General features: G+C 36.4%; 1 protein-coding gene across 2 annotated transcripts in view; it reads right to left on the bottom strand.

The window, feature by feature from the left end:
• The window catches only part of PDE7A (phosphodiesterase 7A), a 137,465-nt gene that overhangs the window by 32,888 nt on the left and 87,270 nt on the right, over positions 1-17,307 (bottom strand). For both annotated transcript variants that reach the window (XM_004372558.2, XM_004372559.2), the window contains exon 3: positions 16,620-16,703. In XM_004372558.2, coding sequence (XP_004372615.1) covers positions 16,620-16,703 — 84 coding nt within the window. The remainder of the gene's footprint in view (positions 1-16,619; positions 16,704-17,307) is intronic.

The following is a 17,307-nucleotide window of genomic DNA, read 5'->3' as shown; positions in this document are numbered from 1 at the left end:
GATGAGATCATTTTAAGATTGTTGGAAATTTTTAGTTTCTTCACGTATCCTCATTTAGTTTGCTTTTCCTCCCCACTGCGTCCCTATAGTGATTAGAATTTAAATTCTTAAAAGAAAAAGCTTGTAGACCTATTTTCTGGGACAACAAAGGGTAGAGCTGGGAAGGCTCCCCCAGATTTTCAGTAAGCCTGGTCGGGAAGGAACCCGAGTAAAGGAAGCAAATGGAAGCCAGTAGGGGGAAGAACGGATATCAAGCAGAATAATTAGTACCATTTACCAGTATCAATTGCCATGGAGTTGATTCCAACTCATGGAGACCCCATGTGTGTCAGAGTAGAACTGTACCCCATAGAGTTTTCAGTGGCTGATTTTTTCAAAAGCAGATCTTCAGGTGTTTTTTCCGAGGTACCTCTGAGTGGACTTGTACTTCCAACCTTTTGGTTAGCAGCCAACTGTTAACCATTTCTACCACCCAGGGACTCCTAGTTTCATTTAGGAATATATAAAAGAGGATATACAGGGGACTGAGAAAAGGAAAAAGTGACTCTGAGAATTAACAAGTACTTTCATTTAGACGATTATTAAAAAGCTCATCCTATGGCCCTATTACATAAAGTCTGACCGTATTATCCATTTTCTTATCAGCTCATTCTATAACGTGAAGTGCAGTATTATTTATTTTACAGCATAATATACAATAGATTAAACTTGTCTTTACTAAAGCCCAGCTTCTGTCAGGCTCATACTATTTAAGTCCGAGGCTTGTTCTAGTTTACATGGTTACCTACATTCCAGTCCAGCTTAGAAAGCCAACATGGCTCAGCGAATTAATCAAGTTACTATTAAAGAGCTGTTTGCACTGCTCGTTCTCTTCCAAAATACCACATTACCTCACTGTGTGACCATGAACAGGCTAATCAGCCTTCACCAAGATTAAATGAATGTTGTTACTTAATGAACATAGACATTATTTCCCATAACATTATTCTGGTTATCCATTCTGGGCCCCTCTGACCCCAAAAAATGTGAATAGCGGGAGAATTTAGAATCAATGCTTTTCTCTTGCTTCCTCCTCGTATTAGCAAGTGGACAGAAAATACAGGCTCCAGGTTAAGAAAACAAAAGAGCTGGAGAGTCATCACATCTTGAGCAGTATCAGTCCCAAGTCTCTCATAAACTTGCTTCTCTCTTATCATACAAATGGCACAAAAGATTTCACTGATATTTAGTCATTAGACAAAAGACGTCTTTAATAGGAAAGCCTTTGAATCTTCAGACTCGACCACCATTTGCTTTAACAGTCCACAAGAGGGAGCCCTGCAGTCACTGTATCTGCCACATAAAGCCATAAAAGTAATGTAGAAGCATATAACTATGAATTTCCCTTGTAGATTACTGCTAATTTTTTTTTTTTTTTTAATTCAGTGCTCTAAGGTTTACCACTAGTCTAGGAAAGGTCATGTTGAATGGTAATGAAATAAAAAGCCTGCAGACATTCTATACTCTGTTAATTCTTCTTAATAAGCCTTCCCTTTCTTTCTCCCATGGTTGTTGTTAGCTGCCTTCAAATCCGCCCGACTCATGGCGACCCCAAGCACAGTGGAAGGCACTGGACCATTGTAATCCACAGGGATTTTACTGGCTAACTTTTGGAAGTAGATCATCACGCCTTTTTTCCTAGTCCATCTTAGTCCGGAAGCTCTTCCGAAACTTGTTCAGCATCATAGCAACATGCAAGCCTCCACGGACACATGGGTGGAAGCTGCACTTGAGGAGCACTGGCCAAGAACTGAACCCAGGTCTCCCACATGGAAGGAGAGTGAACCACCAATGCCTCTTCTTTCTCCTAGGTTCCCTCAAAAAGATCAAGAGCCCTATCTAAAAGCTTATTGTTAACACTAAGTAATTACATTTATTATACATTTATAGACGAGCTTTCTTGGAAGATTTTTCACATTTAGCATGCATGGAGAAATGAGAAATAGTAACTAGGTGCTTAGAGCAGTGGTCTTTAGTGGAGCAGCATGTGCTGATACACAGAGGCAGTATACAGAATGCTTAAAAACATGGGCTTTGAGTTAGACACATGGGAGACCGAGTCCTAGCTCTGCCGCTTTCATTAACTGTGTAACATCAGGCAAGTAACTTAAGGTCTCTGATCCTCGGATCCCTCATCTGTAAAACAGGCTGTGACGGTTAAGGTTGTGTGGCAACTTGGCTGGGCCATGATTCTCAGTGGTTCGGCAGTTATGATGTAGTCTGGCAGTCATATAATGATGTGATCACCTCCATTAGATATGATATACTGTGATCACCTCCATGATGGGATCTGCTGTGAGTAGCCAATCACCTGAAAAGGAATTTCCTTGGGGGTGTGGCCTGCATCAAATATAAGTGGACAGTCTGGCAAGGCTGGTGGGCTTTTGCTCACATTGGATCCTGTAACCCGGCTCCTGTTCGTCTGACCTCTGGTTCTTGGGACTTGAGCTAGCAGCTTAATTGCCATCTTGCCTGCCGATCTTGGGATTCGTCAGTCTTCACAGCCTGTGAGCCAGAGCCCTGCTGTCTGACTTGCTGATCTTGGGTTCACCAGCCTCTGTGGTGGCTGCGTGAATCAGGAGAAGCCTCAAGCCTGACCCATGGACTTGGGATGTTCCAGCCTCTACAACCACATGAGCCATTTTCTTTATATAAATCTCTCTATATATATTTATAGTCTTTACTGGCTTTGCTTCTCTAGAGAACCCAGCTTAAGACACAGGACTGTTATAAAGAGAAAATGAGATAATACATGTAGCATATTTTTGTACATTTTTGGGCAAAGAGTAAGCATTTAAAATTAATGGCTATAGTTATTATTATAGATATCAAATATTTTTAAACACATGGCTGACTATAATAGTGACAAAATAGTGTGTACAATTTATTTTAATAAAATCAGCTTTATTTTTCATGACAGCCTAACTTCACCCTGAAAGCCACTGTCATACTTAGTACTGCAGAAATAATCACACATATTTAGACCACTTCAAAATTAACATGTAAACAAAGTCTTATTATCTTAAAATGAATATATAAATAGTCCAAAGTTTCTTATAAAACAAAAAATTAAAGAGCTATTTTTCATTTAAGATTAGATCAATGTTAATAGGAGAATAAAATGTACAACTAATTTTCTCTCGAGCAATTGTTACAACCTTAGTTTGCAGAGTTCAGCATTCACTTTGACAGAATTTGATAAGAGATGTACCTAGCCTGAGACCAGAATTAGCTACTGTCCAGCTACCACTACTGACCATTCTGACCAGGGACAAACAGAAGGTCGTGGAGAGAATGGGAAAAAATGTAGAGCAAAATATAAATTTCTAACAAAGGCCACACTTACTGGACCGATAGACTAAAGGAACCCCCGAGACTACTGCCCTAGGATACCGTATAAACTTGGAATTGGAGCCACTTCCAGAGGTCATCTTTCAGCCAAGTAACAGATTGACTTATAAAATAAACAATATCATCCAAAGCAAAGATAAGAAGGCAAGGAATGGCAGGGAAGCTAGATCAATGGAAACAGGACAAATAGAATGACATGAGAATGCTGACACATTGTGAAAATTGTAACCAAACTCATGGAACAATCTGTACAAAAATTGTTAAATGGGAACCTAACTTTCTGTGTAAACTTTCACCTAAAACACAATAAAATATTTTGTCAAAAAGAGAGAGAGAGAGGTAAAATCCTTTTAAAAAGACTATTCTAATTACGGAGCCCTGCTGGCGCAGAGATTAACAGCTGAGCTGCTAACCAAAAGGTCAGCAGTTCAAATCCACCAGCTGCTCCTTGGAAACCCTATGGAACAGTTCTGCTCTGTCCTATAGGGTTGCTATGAGTCGGAATCAACTCAATGGCAATACGTTTGGTATTCTAATTACTGTTATGGATTAGGCATTTCTACTCTTTAGAGCTGGGATATGTGATATGTTGGATTGCACTTATACTTAAAGACAGAATTTGAACATAGCTCCTTATTCACTAAATTTTTAATTCCCTTGTAAGTAAGCTGAGAAAGAAAGAAGGAAAAGTACACAAAGCCTTAATGCAGCACTTCCTTCAAAAAGTTACATACAAAATTAAACCTTATGTTAAACCTCAACAAGCTTCCAATTCTCCAGTTTTACAAAGCACCAAACCAAAAGCCAAACGCATTGCCGTCAAGTCGATTCCAGATAGTATTAAACTGTTAACCTAAAAGATGGTGGTTTGAGCCCACCCAAAGGTATCACAGAAGAAAAGGCCTGTCGGCCTGCTTCTGCTAAGATTATAGCCAAGATAACCCTGTGGAGCAGTTCTACTCTGTAACACATGGGTCACCATGAGTCACAATCGACTCAGCTGTAACCAGCAACAAAAAATTATATTAAAGTCCAATCCATACTGGTCCCTAATTTACATTATAAAACTAGAGAGCTGATAGAATATTCTATTCTTCCAACTTTGGGGCAAAGAAGAAACAAAAATCAGTGGTTTTCAAATGATACAGTTTCAGAATAGCCTGGAAATTAAATTTTTTTAAATATGCATGGCTGGGGGCGCTGGGGGAATGCTCTTTTCTAGTGTAATTCTACACATCAATGCTAATCTCTACCAGCTCCGCAAGGGGAATGCTATAGGAAGGTGGTAGGAGCACAGGTAATAGACAAGATAGGGGAAAAGGACATGGAATTTTTGCTTCCTGTGATATCTACATGAACTATTAAATAAATGTTGTTTTTGAAACAAACAGAAATGATTCCGAGATAAAAAGAATGATTGGGAAAAGATTAAAATTTAATAGAAACTCCAGATGGAACATGATGACTTGACTCTGTAATGCCACAGCTATAAGTGCAGGCTGGCATGCTCAAGTTTGAAAAAAGGACTAAATTACAAATGAGGGATTGTCGCTTAAGTAGACCAAACAAATAACGGCTGAAACAAAGTACGCCTGAGAATAGGAAAGTAATCATCAGGCCAAGTAGGCAAGTTACTGATAAGAAGAAAACACTGTAACAAAGAAAACTGCATGGCTAAAGGAGATTCCAAGCAAATGTTCTTTCTGCCTAAAGTGAAGAAAAGCACTAAAAGCTTCATAATATAATAGAATTTACTAAGAAAACCCTATGGGGAAGTTCTATTCTGACACACGGGGTTGCTATGAGTCGAAGTCGACTGTATGGCACCTAACAACAACAACCCTTGTACGAGAGTTAGTATATATTAAAGACGGACATAATTCAACACAATAAAACCAGTATGACATGAGCTTTTAAACTCAAAATACACAAAGAAACAGATTTTTTTTTCTGGTCACATTACTAAGTATGAAACCAGTGATCCAAGTCCAACACAGCCCTGTTAGGAAGACAGGAAATACATGAGAGGATCTAAGGGGAAATTTAGGATGAGTCTTGTATGGTCTCACAGTGGGTCATTATAATAAAGACAGCATGGGAAACTTGACTTGACAGAAGGGCAGTAACCAGCCTGAGCTTGGTTGACAGTTAATACAGATAATAGAGAAATACAAATGGGACCCTACAAAATCAAACTGGCAGAAAATACACAGCTTTATTCAGTTCAACGCAACAAGAATATACTGAATCTCTACCATGAACCACAGGCTGCCAGAGCCCAGGAATTAAAAACAAAAAAATAAGACTGAAAGCCTAAGGTTGAGAGCTTTTAGGCTCCAATATAAATATCCTGAAAGATTTCCTTGCTGCGTTAGCATGGGGTGGAGTAAAGTGCTAAAATGAATAACAAGCCCAAGGTAATGGGCAAAACACATTTGTGTGGAATGGAACATTACCATGTGCCAGAAGTAAAAGAAAATGGAAAAAATTGCATTTGTGTAGACATGAAAAATATCGTAAATAAATATATTCCTGGTATTATATCTTGTCCTGGGTTGACAGAAAAATGGCGCCCTCCAGTCTGAATGATGTCAATGAGCTTTGGTGAATTCCAGAAAAAGAAGTCACTGTCAAGCTGACAGCTTTCATTACTCTTTAATAAGCACACCAGAATCTTTCAAAAGAACATATCTGATTTTCTAAATGGACATGTGGAGAATTATAATTTTTTTATGTTTAAAGATATTAGTATTTGTTATTATATAAGCTAAAAATAGTTACTGAAAGAATGATTTATTAAATTTAAGGACACAAATTCAGAGTAAACAAGAGATGAATTTTTGACAAGTTTGACAACATTTCATCAAGTCCAATGTAAGTCTCAAAATATTTCAACAGACTGTGTATACAGCCAATTGAACAAAGAGAAATCTTTTTTATTGTGCTGTAAGTGAAAGTTTACAATGCAAGTCAGTTTCTCATATAAAAATTTATACACACACTGCTATGTGACCCTAGTTGCTCTCACTATACTGTGACAGCACACTCCTCCTTTCCACCCTGGATCTCCCGTGTCCATTCAACCAGCTCCTGACCCTCTCTGCCTTCTTATCTCACCTCCAGACAGGAGCTGCCCATTTAGTCTCATGTATCTACTTGAGCTAAGAAGCACACTCTTCACGAGTATCACTTTATGTCCCACAGTCCAGTCTAATCTTTGTCTAAAGAGCTGGCCTTGGGAATGGTTTCAGCCAACAGAGAGAAATTTTTGCAGGAATATTTGGGGCTCTTAATTCAGCTGGCTGAAAGTACGCCGAGTTACTCCAAAGAGGGAAATAGGAACGAGGGAGTCTCCTGGTTATCTCTATAGAGCTAAGTGAAAGCAGAAGCTTGAGAACGTGTGGTGAGGAGAAGCTGTCTAAGGACTGATGCTCAGGAGCAAACAGGGAGAAACAAGCTCTGGGTCACCTTTCGGTGTACGCCACTCTACATTGTTAAGCTAGGGGTAAGCAGAACATCTGCCAGTTTCTCACTCTCTCTAATCAGTCAACTCCCCTCTCGTTTTCCCTTCTTTCTTCTCTCCCCTTCTTACCTTTTCCTCTAAATTTGTTAGCTAGCACTATGTTGCTCATCATTATTAGGTAACTCAAACTTCTAACAGAATTTTCACAGCATATGGTCAGGAGATTAAATAGGTTAAAATTAGTTGAATAAAGGCCATCAAGAATCAGTTTATTAAATGCAGGACCAGAAATCTGTCACTTACTGTCAGTAATAACCAGACAGAGGGCAGGTCTGAGGGCTAGGCATCTTTCAAAAAGCGGATAAGAGTTGAAAAAGTTTCTCAGTGGGTTTTGGAGCAGTTTAAATATTGGTCAGAAACTAATCAACTGTCCGTATAAAAACTGTAAAACTAAGTCTGATCAACACTTTAAAAAAAAACAATGTATATAAAATGATCATGTATTTAGAAGAGCTAGCTACTTGATTTGCTGCTAATACTGTAGCCCTCAACACCAATACAAGTCCATGAATAGCTCTGGGGCGCAGACAAAGGGCTAAGCAGTTAAACATGGAGCATGATCTTTGCTTTTTCTTACCAAAATAAATCATCAATGACTAGCACAGTGTGAATACTTATAGATTAGTTGTGATACTTTTTCAACTGCATGACCAGAAACCATACTTTCTGTTCAATAAGCAATCACAGTTCTTTTTTCAGGTCAGATAAAAATGTTTGGGTAATGTGAGCATCTGAAAATTTTAGCAGTATATTTAACAAGCTAATATCTCTCAAATTTCTTAATAAACACAAGCACCTCATATTATTAACCTATAGAAAGATATAAATAAAGATTGTAAGACTTGCTACTGATACGTATATTCTGTTTAAATCACAAAACGGAACACTCCTCTGAGGCAAAAAATATTATTTTCAAACTATACCCCAAGGAATGTTTCTGGTCATTCTAAAATGAAATATGGGATCCTCTGAAGATGTCCACAAGACTTTCTTATGAGAGAAATACCTTCCTCAAATTTATAAACTATGTAAACATGTATGATAAACATTATCCTTTGTACTACAATACAAAAGATATAGTTAATCTGATAAGAATGCAAAGATAAAGTGCTTTGAAAAACTTCTTTCGTAAGAAAGAATATCTGAGGAAATTCTTTGATTTCTTGTCCCACAGAATCAAGACAAAACTAAATTCACAACAGATCAGCATGAACGGTCTACTAAAAACATCAAAGACACACAAAAAGCTAGTTAAGAATGGGAAGTGCCTACATATCATTTCAGGAAAGATTTAATTTAAAAATTATAGTAGAATTTATTGATTAAAGCAGAGTCCTTGAAACTCACCTGCCAGACTAACCCTGACTGCAGATTTATATTAGATCTTTGAGAAACACGTCTTGGCAGAAAGGACTGATGATCATCAAAATCCTTCCACCCTCTGTAACCGCAAATAACAAGTTTCAAAATGTCTTCATAAAATTTGAACTCTCTCAGTTCTTTATAAACAACCAGTTCATTAACAAATGTGTGATCTGGATATAAACCCATGATTTTTAATAAGTTTGTAATTTAATAATACCATACTTCTAAAACGTTCTATTTGGAGATGATTTCAAATTTATAAAAAGTTGCAAAAATAAAAATGATACAAGAACACCCATACACCCTTTACTCAGATTTGCCATCAGAAAATCTAGAAACTATTTTAATTTCAGCATGCATGTAAATTTGGTGTCATTATGAAAAACAAAATCTTATTTTGAATTATATACAAGGGAAAGGATACATTATAATCTTTTCAATGCTTCAGCGCCCCTGGAGTTTAAACCCATCCTGTCAAGTTGCATAAGCATGGGTGCCTTTGCCAAATCAGAGATTATAGGAGGTGAATGAGTTTGTGGCATGAGTCACAAAGCTTCCTAATCCAAAGGCACTCCGTGAGAAAACAGGGGTACAGAAGAACAACTGTGCTCTCCACATAAATAAAGCCCTTACAGCTTCAACTAGTGCAAGGGGAAATGAAATGCACCAATAGCAGGAAACTTTGAGATTCACAGCTGGAAAGAAGTTATAGTCCTGCTGGTCATAAAGTCCCTGGCAGCTCACTCTGCAGCATAAAGTCAAGCCTCAGGTTAAATGAAAGACAAACTTTAAAAGCTGACTCCTGCAGACAGCAAGTTCAGGCAAAGTAGGACAATCCAAGAAGTCAGCTGAAGAAGAAGAGGCTTGAAGATGGCGCACAGGAGCTTTAGTCACAGCAGGAGCACATGTGCACTCCATGAGTAGATCACATCTGACAAGACACACTATACTAAAACAGTTTCTTTTAAATACTCTGAGCAGTGTGATAAACAGAACTTATTATACCAGCAGTAAAACATAAATCATTTTTTGTCTATTAAAAAACTATTATATTACTATTTTGGCTTGAAGAGAGATATTATTGTTTTATAGTAACTACAGGACCAGTTCTACAGTGACAGCCAATTTCCAACTACAACTTCAGTGTCCTAGGCTTTTCTCACCTTTATCATAAACAGTCAGCTCCATAAGGCAGACAGCACTGTCTGCTGCTCTAACAGCTGAGTTGCCTCCACTGTTCTGACAGAATGTACTACAAAGGATCCACGCTGGTGGATCAGCATGTAAGTGGAGGTCCCCAGAGGCTCAAGTCTGGTTCTTTTTCATGCTATTTTCAACCGTTCTTTCTGACTAAATTTCATTTTTTATCCAATCCAAGCATCTTTACCTCTTAGAAGGAATATTTAACCCATGTAATCTTTATTACTATCATAGTATGTTTGTCTTACTTCTATCATGTTGTCCTTTAGATTTTACATTATTTGCTCCTGGTTTCGTAATGATTTAGAAGGTAGACTTCCTCTTTTAACTCAGTAAGATACAAGCAAATCAGGCTTGGAAGAAATACAGCCAGAATGTTCCTTAGAAGTGAGGATAGCGAGACTTTGTCTTGTGGACTTTGGACACATTATCGGGAAAGACCAACCGCTAGAAAAGGGCACCACATTTGGTAAAGTAGAGGGTCAACGAAAACAAGGGAAAACCCTCAGTGAGACGGACTGAGACAACAGCCTGAACAATGGGCTCAAACATATTAAATAAAGGTCATGGAGATGGTGAGTGACCAGGCAACGTTTCGCTCTGTTAACATAAGGTCTCTACGAGCTGGAGTTGACTCAACAGCAACTAACAACAACAGAGATTACTTCCAGCAATACGATTATTTCCAACTCCCCTACTCTACCAAAAGGTCTTATTATGTCCCCCTATTTAAAACTTCCAACACTTTACAATGGTTATATTTTTCAAATCGTCCATTTCACTTAATTCAGCAAAAGACAGATGTATACTAGAGAATCCAAATACAATTATGCTTTTTCTTTATATTAATATCAATATGCTTTTTCTTTATATTAATATCAATATTCAGACCTAACTCTTTTACTGATTTCCCCACTCACAGCCAATCCTTACGTGTTATAATATTAAAAAATATATTTCATTTAAACTTTTCACCAAGTAATACACTGACATGAATCAAAATTCAAAAGGTATACAACAAAGTCTCCTTCCCACCTATGTCACCACTCAAGTTCTGGAAGCAATCAATGTTACCACTTTCTACTGTACTGTTACAGAAAACACATAAACATTGAACCATCCTTGCTTTCTGTCCTGAAACTAACTCCACTAGGGCTGGAGTATTATTCTTTTATGCTGTTAGAATTCTTTTTGCTAATTTATTTTTAAAGATTTTCACTGACATTTAAAGTGAGAATATTATCCTATAAACTTTTATTTGCTTTATAAAAATAACTTTGAATGGTTCCTTTTTTGTAATCTGAAAAAGTTTACAGTGCTTTAAAATTATCACTCTTAATGATCTCGAAGAATCTGCCTGTAAAATCTCTGGACATGAGACTATAGAGAGGTAACTCTTATGCAACTTTATCTAACATGGTGGTTCCAAGGACTCCTTTACACTCTTAAAAATTATTAACTACCCCAAAGAGCTTTTGTTCATGTGAGTTACAGCCTTCAAAAACAAAATTTTAAAATATTTTTTTATTATTTTAACAATTGCAGTACCCATTACATGTTAACATAGATAACATTTTTATTAAAAACTAACTATATTTCCCAAAACAAAAAAAGATTTCAGTACCGTTTTACATTTTTACAAATCTCTTTAATGTCTGGCTAGATACGCCTTTCTGTCTGCTTCTGCGTTCAATGTGTTCAGCTATCCTACATCATAGAGCCTCTGGAAAACTCCACTCTAAACTTGAGACAGAATGAGTGAAAAAAGCAAATAGTGTCTTGGCATTATTATGAAAACAATTTTAACTTCACAGACCCCCAAGAGGGTCTCTAGATTATCCTTTCTGCATTCAGTTTTGGTAAGTTATAATTTTCTAGAAAATTATTCATGTCATATAGGTGATCAAATTTATTTTTTAGAGTTAAGCAAAGTAGTCTCTTTTCATTCTTTAATTTCCTCTATATCCGAGAAGTTTTCCCCCTTATTTTTTATTTTGAGTATTTATTTAGCTTCCTTTTAGGCTCTGATCAAGTTCACTAGCAGGTTGTTTCAGGTAAAGAACCAGCTTTTACTTTATCTAGTAGTTCTATTTTTACTTTAGTTTTCTAATAATTATTTTTTATCTTTATTATTATTTTTTCTTCATCTTGTCACAGGTGTGCTTTATTGCTCTTTTCAGAATTTCCTGAGGTGGACTACCTCACTTATTTCCTTCTTTCTCACTTATGAATGTAAGCGTTTTTTCTGTAAGCACTGCCTTAGCTGCATTTCAGAGGTTTTCACGTGTAGTCTTTAACTGTAATTCTTTATAGTCTAAAAAATCAGTTTCCATTTCCTCTTTGACCCAAGGATTTCTTTCAGATTTTTAAAAATTTCCAAGTAGTGAGGTCTTTTAATTTTCTAGCTTTGCTGTTTCTAGCTTTAGTGATCCCACTTCCACTGTCAACTGCCTATCTCTTTCCATTGCAACAAAACTCTATTTTGTCTATACTTGCTATATCAAATTCCTCTCTTCCTATTCTCTCTTAAATCCCTTAATCATCAGGTTTCCCCAACACCACCACCACCAATAACCTCCACATTGCTAATTAATTCTCATTCCTCATTTTATCTTACCAGCATACTTTGACAAAGTTAATCCACCAAAATTTGATTTTTTCATGTATGATGTGAGGTAGGAGTCAAGATTCTTTTTTTTATTCTCTCCCATATAGATATTCAATTGACCTAGCACCATTTGTTGAGATTACCTTTTTCCCACGTATTACCACATTTCATAAATCAAATACTCATATATTTGAAAGTCTGTTTCTGGACTCTCTATAATGTCCCACTAGACTATTTGTCAGTCCTTGAACCAATATCACCCTGACTTAATTATTATTGTTTATAGTAAGTCTTGCTATCTGGCAGGAGTAAATCCTACACTTTGGTTCTTCTTTTTCCTGATTGTCTTGGCTATCTCCATTTCTATGTATGTTTTAGAATCAGCTTGTCAACTCTATCATAAAAAAGAAAAAGAAAAAACCTGCCAGGTTTCTTACTGTGATTTCACTAAACCTATAGATCAATTTGAGAAAAACTTATTATCTTAAAAACACTTAACCTTCCAATACATGAACAATAATATATACTTCCATTTATTTGTATTCTTTAATTTTCCTGATAATGGCTTATAGTTTTTTGTTTAATCATGCACATTTTTGTTAGATTTATACCTAGTTATTTCATGTTTTGCTGATGTAAATATAAATGACATATATTTTAATTTTTGTTAATGCTGCTTTATAGAAATGCAATTGCATATTGACTTTGCATCCAAAAAACTTGCTAAACTCACTATCTCAATCTTCTAAGAACCCAACCATGTCATCCATAAATAATGACACTTTTACTTCCTCTTTTCCAGTCCTTATATCTTTATTTCTTCTTCTTGCATTATTGTACTGGTTAGGAACTCCAAAACAATATTGTTAACATAAAAGGTAATAAAAGACTTCCTTGATTTCTCATCTCAGAGAAAGTTTTAATACTATCCTGTTAAATACAATGTTTGCTGTAGGTTCTGTAGATACCCTGTATCAAATTACGAGTTTTTCTCTATTCCTAGCTTGCTCAAACTTTTGCCAAATACTGGATGCTGAATTGTATCAAACTTTTTTTTAGTATCTATTGGGATATCCACAACTTTTCTCCTTTATTCTTTTGATGTGGTAAATTACATAGACTGGTTCTGAATATTAAACCAACCTTACTTTCCTAGAAAAATACAAATTGGGTCAAAATATATTATTCTTTTGATATTTTGCTGGAATTATCTTGATAATATATTATTTAGGATATTTCATCTATATTCACGAATGATATTGGCAATACTTTTCTGTTCTTGTCATGTCTTTGTTAGGTTTTAGTATCAAGGTTATGCTGGCCTTGCATAACAAGTTATGAAGTGTGTCCTTTTTTTCCCTATTCTTTCAAAGAGTTTATGAATAAAATTTTAGTTTGGCAGTTATTTATTTCTTTTTCAAGAACTTTGGAGGCATCTCCTTTGTCTCCTAGCTTCTTTGTCTCTGTTGAAACAGAATCTATTCTGGCAATCTCATTGTTGCTACTTTGAAGTAATATGCTCTCCCCTCACTTTCCTCACCCCCACTTTTATTATTTTCTCTTTGACTTTGGTTTTCACAGTTCTACTATGATATATCTAGGTGTGGTTTTCTTTTATGTTACTCTGCTTGGGATTCATAATACTTTTTGAATCTGTGGCTTAATGTCTTTTACTAAGTTTTAGAGATTTCTCAGCCATTTTCTCCTTGAATACTGCTTCTGCTACATTCTCTCACTCCTCTCCTTCTGAGACTTTAATTACATTTCAGTGTTTTATGCCAGATTCAGAATTGAAGATTAATAATTTTTTGACCCTATTCTCTTGACAAAGCTGCCTGGGTGGTGCAAACGGTTAAGCATTCAACTACTAGCTGAAAGGCTGGCAGTTCAAACCCATGCAGAGGCACTCTGGAACACAGGCCTGGCGATCTGCTTCTGAAAAGTCACAGCCTTGGAAATGCTATGGAGTTCTACTCTGTATACATGGGGTCACCATGAGTCAGAATCAACTTGACACAACTAACAACAACAACATTCCCTTGACAGGTGGGGTCTACGTTTTCTCTCCCTAAATCTGAGCAAGTTGTGTGGTATAATTGGTCAAAAGAATACAGAGACATTGCATGTTTTCCAGGCTCAGACCTTAAGAGACTAGAAGCTCTTACATTTCCTATCTCTGGAACACTCTCTCTACGAATACTTGCTCTGGGGGGAAGGTAGCTACCATCTAAAAAGCCCAGATACCTTGAGACAAATGCTGCCAGCCCAGAAAAGTCCAACCACCCCAGCCCTGGCACCAAACATGAGTGCAGGAGCCATCGTGGGTGTCAGAGCTCCAGGAGATGACACATAGAAAAGAACAAAGCCTCCAGATATATGGCCCCAGTTGAGCCATTCCAGACATCCCCAGCTGTTTGGGCCTTGAAGTCTGAGACACTGTGGAGCACAGACAAGCCAAAGCTCACAGAATTCCTGACTCTCAGAATCATGAGCATTAAAAAAAAAGTTGCCATTTTAGGATCATTTGTTATCATTGGAAAAGGTACTCTGCCACGGAGGCCTTGAGTGTCCTGTACATTCTTGCTGGGTGTGCCTAGAATGCAAGGCCCTAACTGCTGTTTACCTGGACCATTTCTCAAGGCTGTGTTTGTAGCTAGCAACCTTGAAGGATGAGGTAACACAGGCCTTGAGTGTCCTGTACATTCTTGCTGGGTGTGCCTAGAATGCAAGGCCCTGACTGCTGTTTACCTGGACCATTTCTCAAGGCTGTGTTTGTAGCTAGCAATCTTGAAGGATGAGGTAACATCTCTGTCTGGAACAAAAAGTTGACTTACTATAAAAGGAGTAAACTCCCCAAGCTTGTTGTTCCTCAGCTGCAATAAAAACTCACTGTGTGCACAGCATCCACCTGGACCCATGGATGTTGCTGCTGTAGGGCCTGGAGGGCAAGGGGAACTGACCCGATATGATGCTCATGCTGCTTACTTTGCTATGAATAATGAAGTCTTTTGTCTCTGACCCAGGAGTCTTGTGTCTTCTTCCAGCATCCATGAAGCATTAATAGGCTAACATATTAGCTTGCAAACAGAATAAAATCCTAGATCCTTCAAAATTCTTAAAAGTTACATGGCAATAAATAATCAGAACACATTCCATATGTCATTTTTGTATTTTTCATCCTTTTGCCTCTTTGTGTTTCATTCTAAGTATTTTCTTATCTATATTCCAGTTCACTAATTCTCTCTTCATTTATTTCTAATTTGCTGTCAATTTTTTTCCCATTGAGTTCTTATTTAAGGTATGATATTTTTCAGTTTTAGAATTTCCATTTGATTCTTTTCTTTTTTTTTTCAGTTTCCAGTTCTCTGTTGCAATTCTCAGTCCTGTCTTTTTTTCACCCATGAACATAACTGTTTAGTTATTTTAAAACCCGTGTAGAATAACAGCATTATCAAGCTCTTCCATAGATCTGTTTCTACTGTCTGTTGTTTCCCTTCATTTCTGGTCACATCATCTTGTGCCTTTTTGTTTTTTAAATGAGTGTTTGACAATGCATATAAAAAATGTAAACCTGAGACTTAGGATGATGTCATCTTCCTCCAAAGAGGAATTTATATTTACTTCTAGCATGTGGCTAGAGGTACTTAAGTCATAGACCCCTTAATCTAATCAGTGATCAAGCTATTACAAAGTGGGGATTTATTTCTAAGGCATGGCACTTTGGGGCTAAAAGCTAAGCATGGAAGGTTAACCAATACCAAGCCCCCAACCTTGGTGGGCTCTGAATGCCTGTTTTTCTTTTTCTAACCTTAAGAGTCTGCTCAGAGTCACATCTACCTTTCCCAAAATCAGTAGATGCTACTTGGGGAAAAGTGGCCTGAAATATAGGCTCATCTCTCTGCCTTAAAAGCATTCTGATACATTCAAGTATATGTCTCATACACTTTGTCCAGTTTTTCTAATTCTTTTCAGCTGGAGTGTTAACAAAATTACTTTATTCAGCATTACCAGAAATGGGACTTCTCCAAAAACAGATTTAATGTGTTTTATATTTAAGAACTTTAAAAGTTCTGTTTTTTCCTTTTTGCTCCATTATACATTCACTATACGCATTCCACCAATCATTTTCAAATAAACTGAAAGGATAACACTTTATTAGACTAAGAAATACCTTTATGAAATATCATTTACCAGAAAAATTGGATGTAGTACTGGAAAGCATTTGGAATAAAACAAAATTTTAAAATATTTTTAAAGAAAAAACGTACGAAAGTAATTTCACATTTCAATTAGGAGAATGAAAACTACATCAGTTTTCATGTTATAATATCTTTCTCTTTTAATTATATCTAAACGCTTACAAACTTAATCTAGGAATAAAATATCATTTTATCACAACCCAGTTATTTTTTTGAAACATCCCAAACACGTAATTTTTTCATATTATTTTTGTCCTTTGGAAAACTATATAACTTTATGAAGATTTGAAGTTTAGTGTAAGTCTGAGAGAAATATTTTGTTTGCAGCACTTACAGTGAAAAATACGAAAATCAATATATGGATGAGAACCTCTTCTTTCTGATTCAAATCCTGCTCGACTCCTTACACGTACATCTCCTGGGCAGAATCAAGAATAAAACATAAGTTTAGAAGGCTACTATTTTGGAAGAAGCTCTCAGATGCAACAAAAATCTGTGTGGTATCATACTCAGAAGTAATGGCCCACTAACAATATACATGGGACAAGTAGTTAAGAGCTGATTTATTGTGCTTAAAAGTATAAGCTACATTAGCATAAAATTTGAAGGGATTTACAAATGTTCACTACTGAGTGCTAAGGCTAGACAAGGAGGTTTTCTTAATCTTCCCCAACAATAAGAATTATAACACATATTTTAAAGTTAGCCTCAGAAAGAGGAGTAAAGTGTATGATAAATCAATTTAACATCTTATTACTCACATGGAGTTTAAAAAAAAAAAAGCCACTGGGAAATAAAATCTATTTTACATGAGACAGAAAATCCTCAGCACAAAAAATTTTAAAGCCACCACAAGAAGCAAGTATTTATTAACTGTCTACTCTGTGGTTTAGCACTATACTAGGGACTATAAGGGATATGAGGAAATAGAAAATACTTTACCTATTCTCACGCAGCTTATAATTTCATAAATAAGTAGAAAATTAAACGCTAAATATTTTGCCCTAAGTGTTTAATTTGAT

This window comes from Trichechus manatus, unplaced genomic scaffold (assembly GCF_000243295.1).
Source record: "Trichechus manatus latirostris isolate Lorelei unplaced genomic scaffold, TriManLat1.0 scaffold00018, whole genome shotgun sequence".
Taxonomy (NCBI): domain Eukaryota; kingdom Metazoa; phylum Chordata; class Mammalia; order Sirenia; family Trichechidae; genus Trichechus; species Trichechus manatus.
Note: the sequence above shows the minus strand (reverse complement) of the source record. Positions and strands in the feature narration are given on the sequence as shown.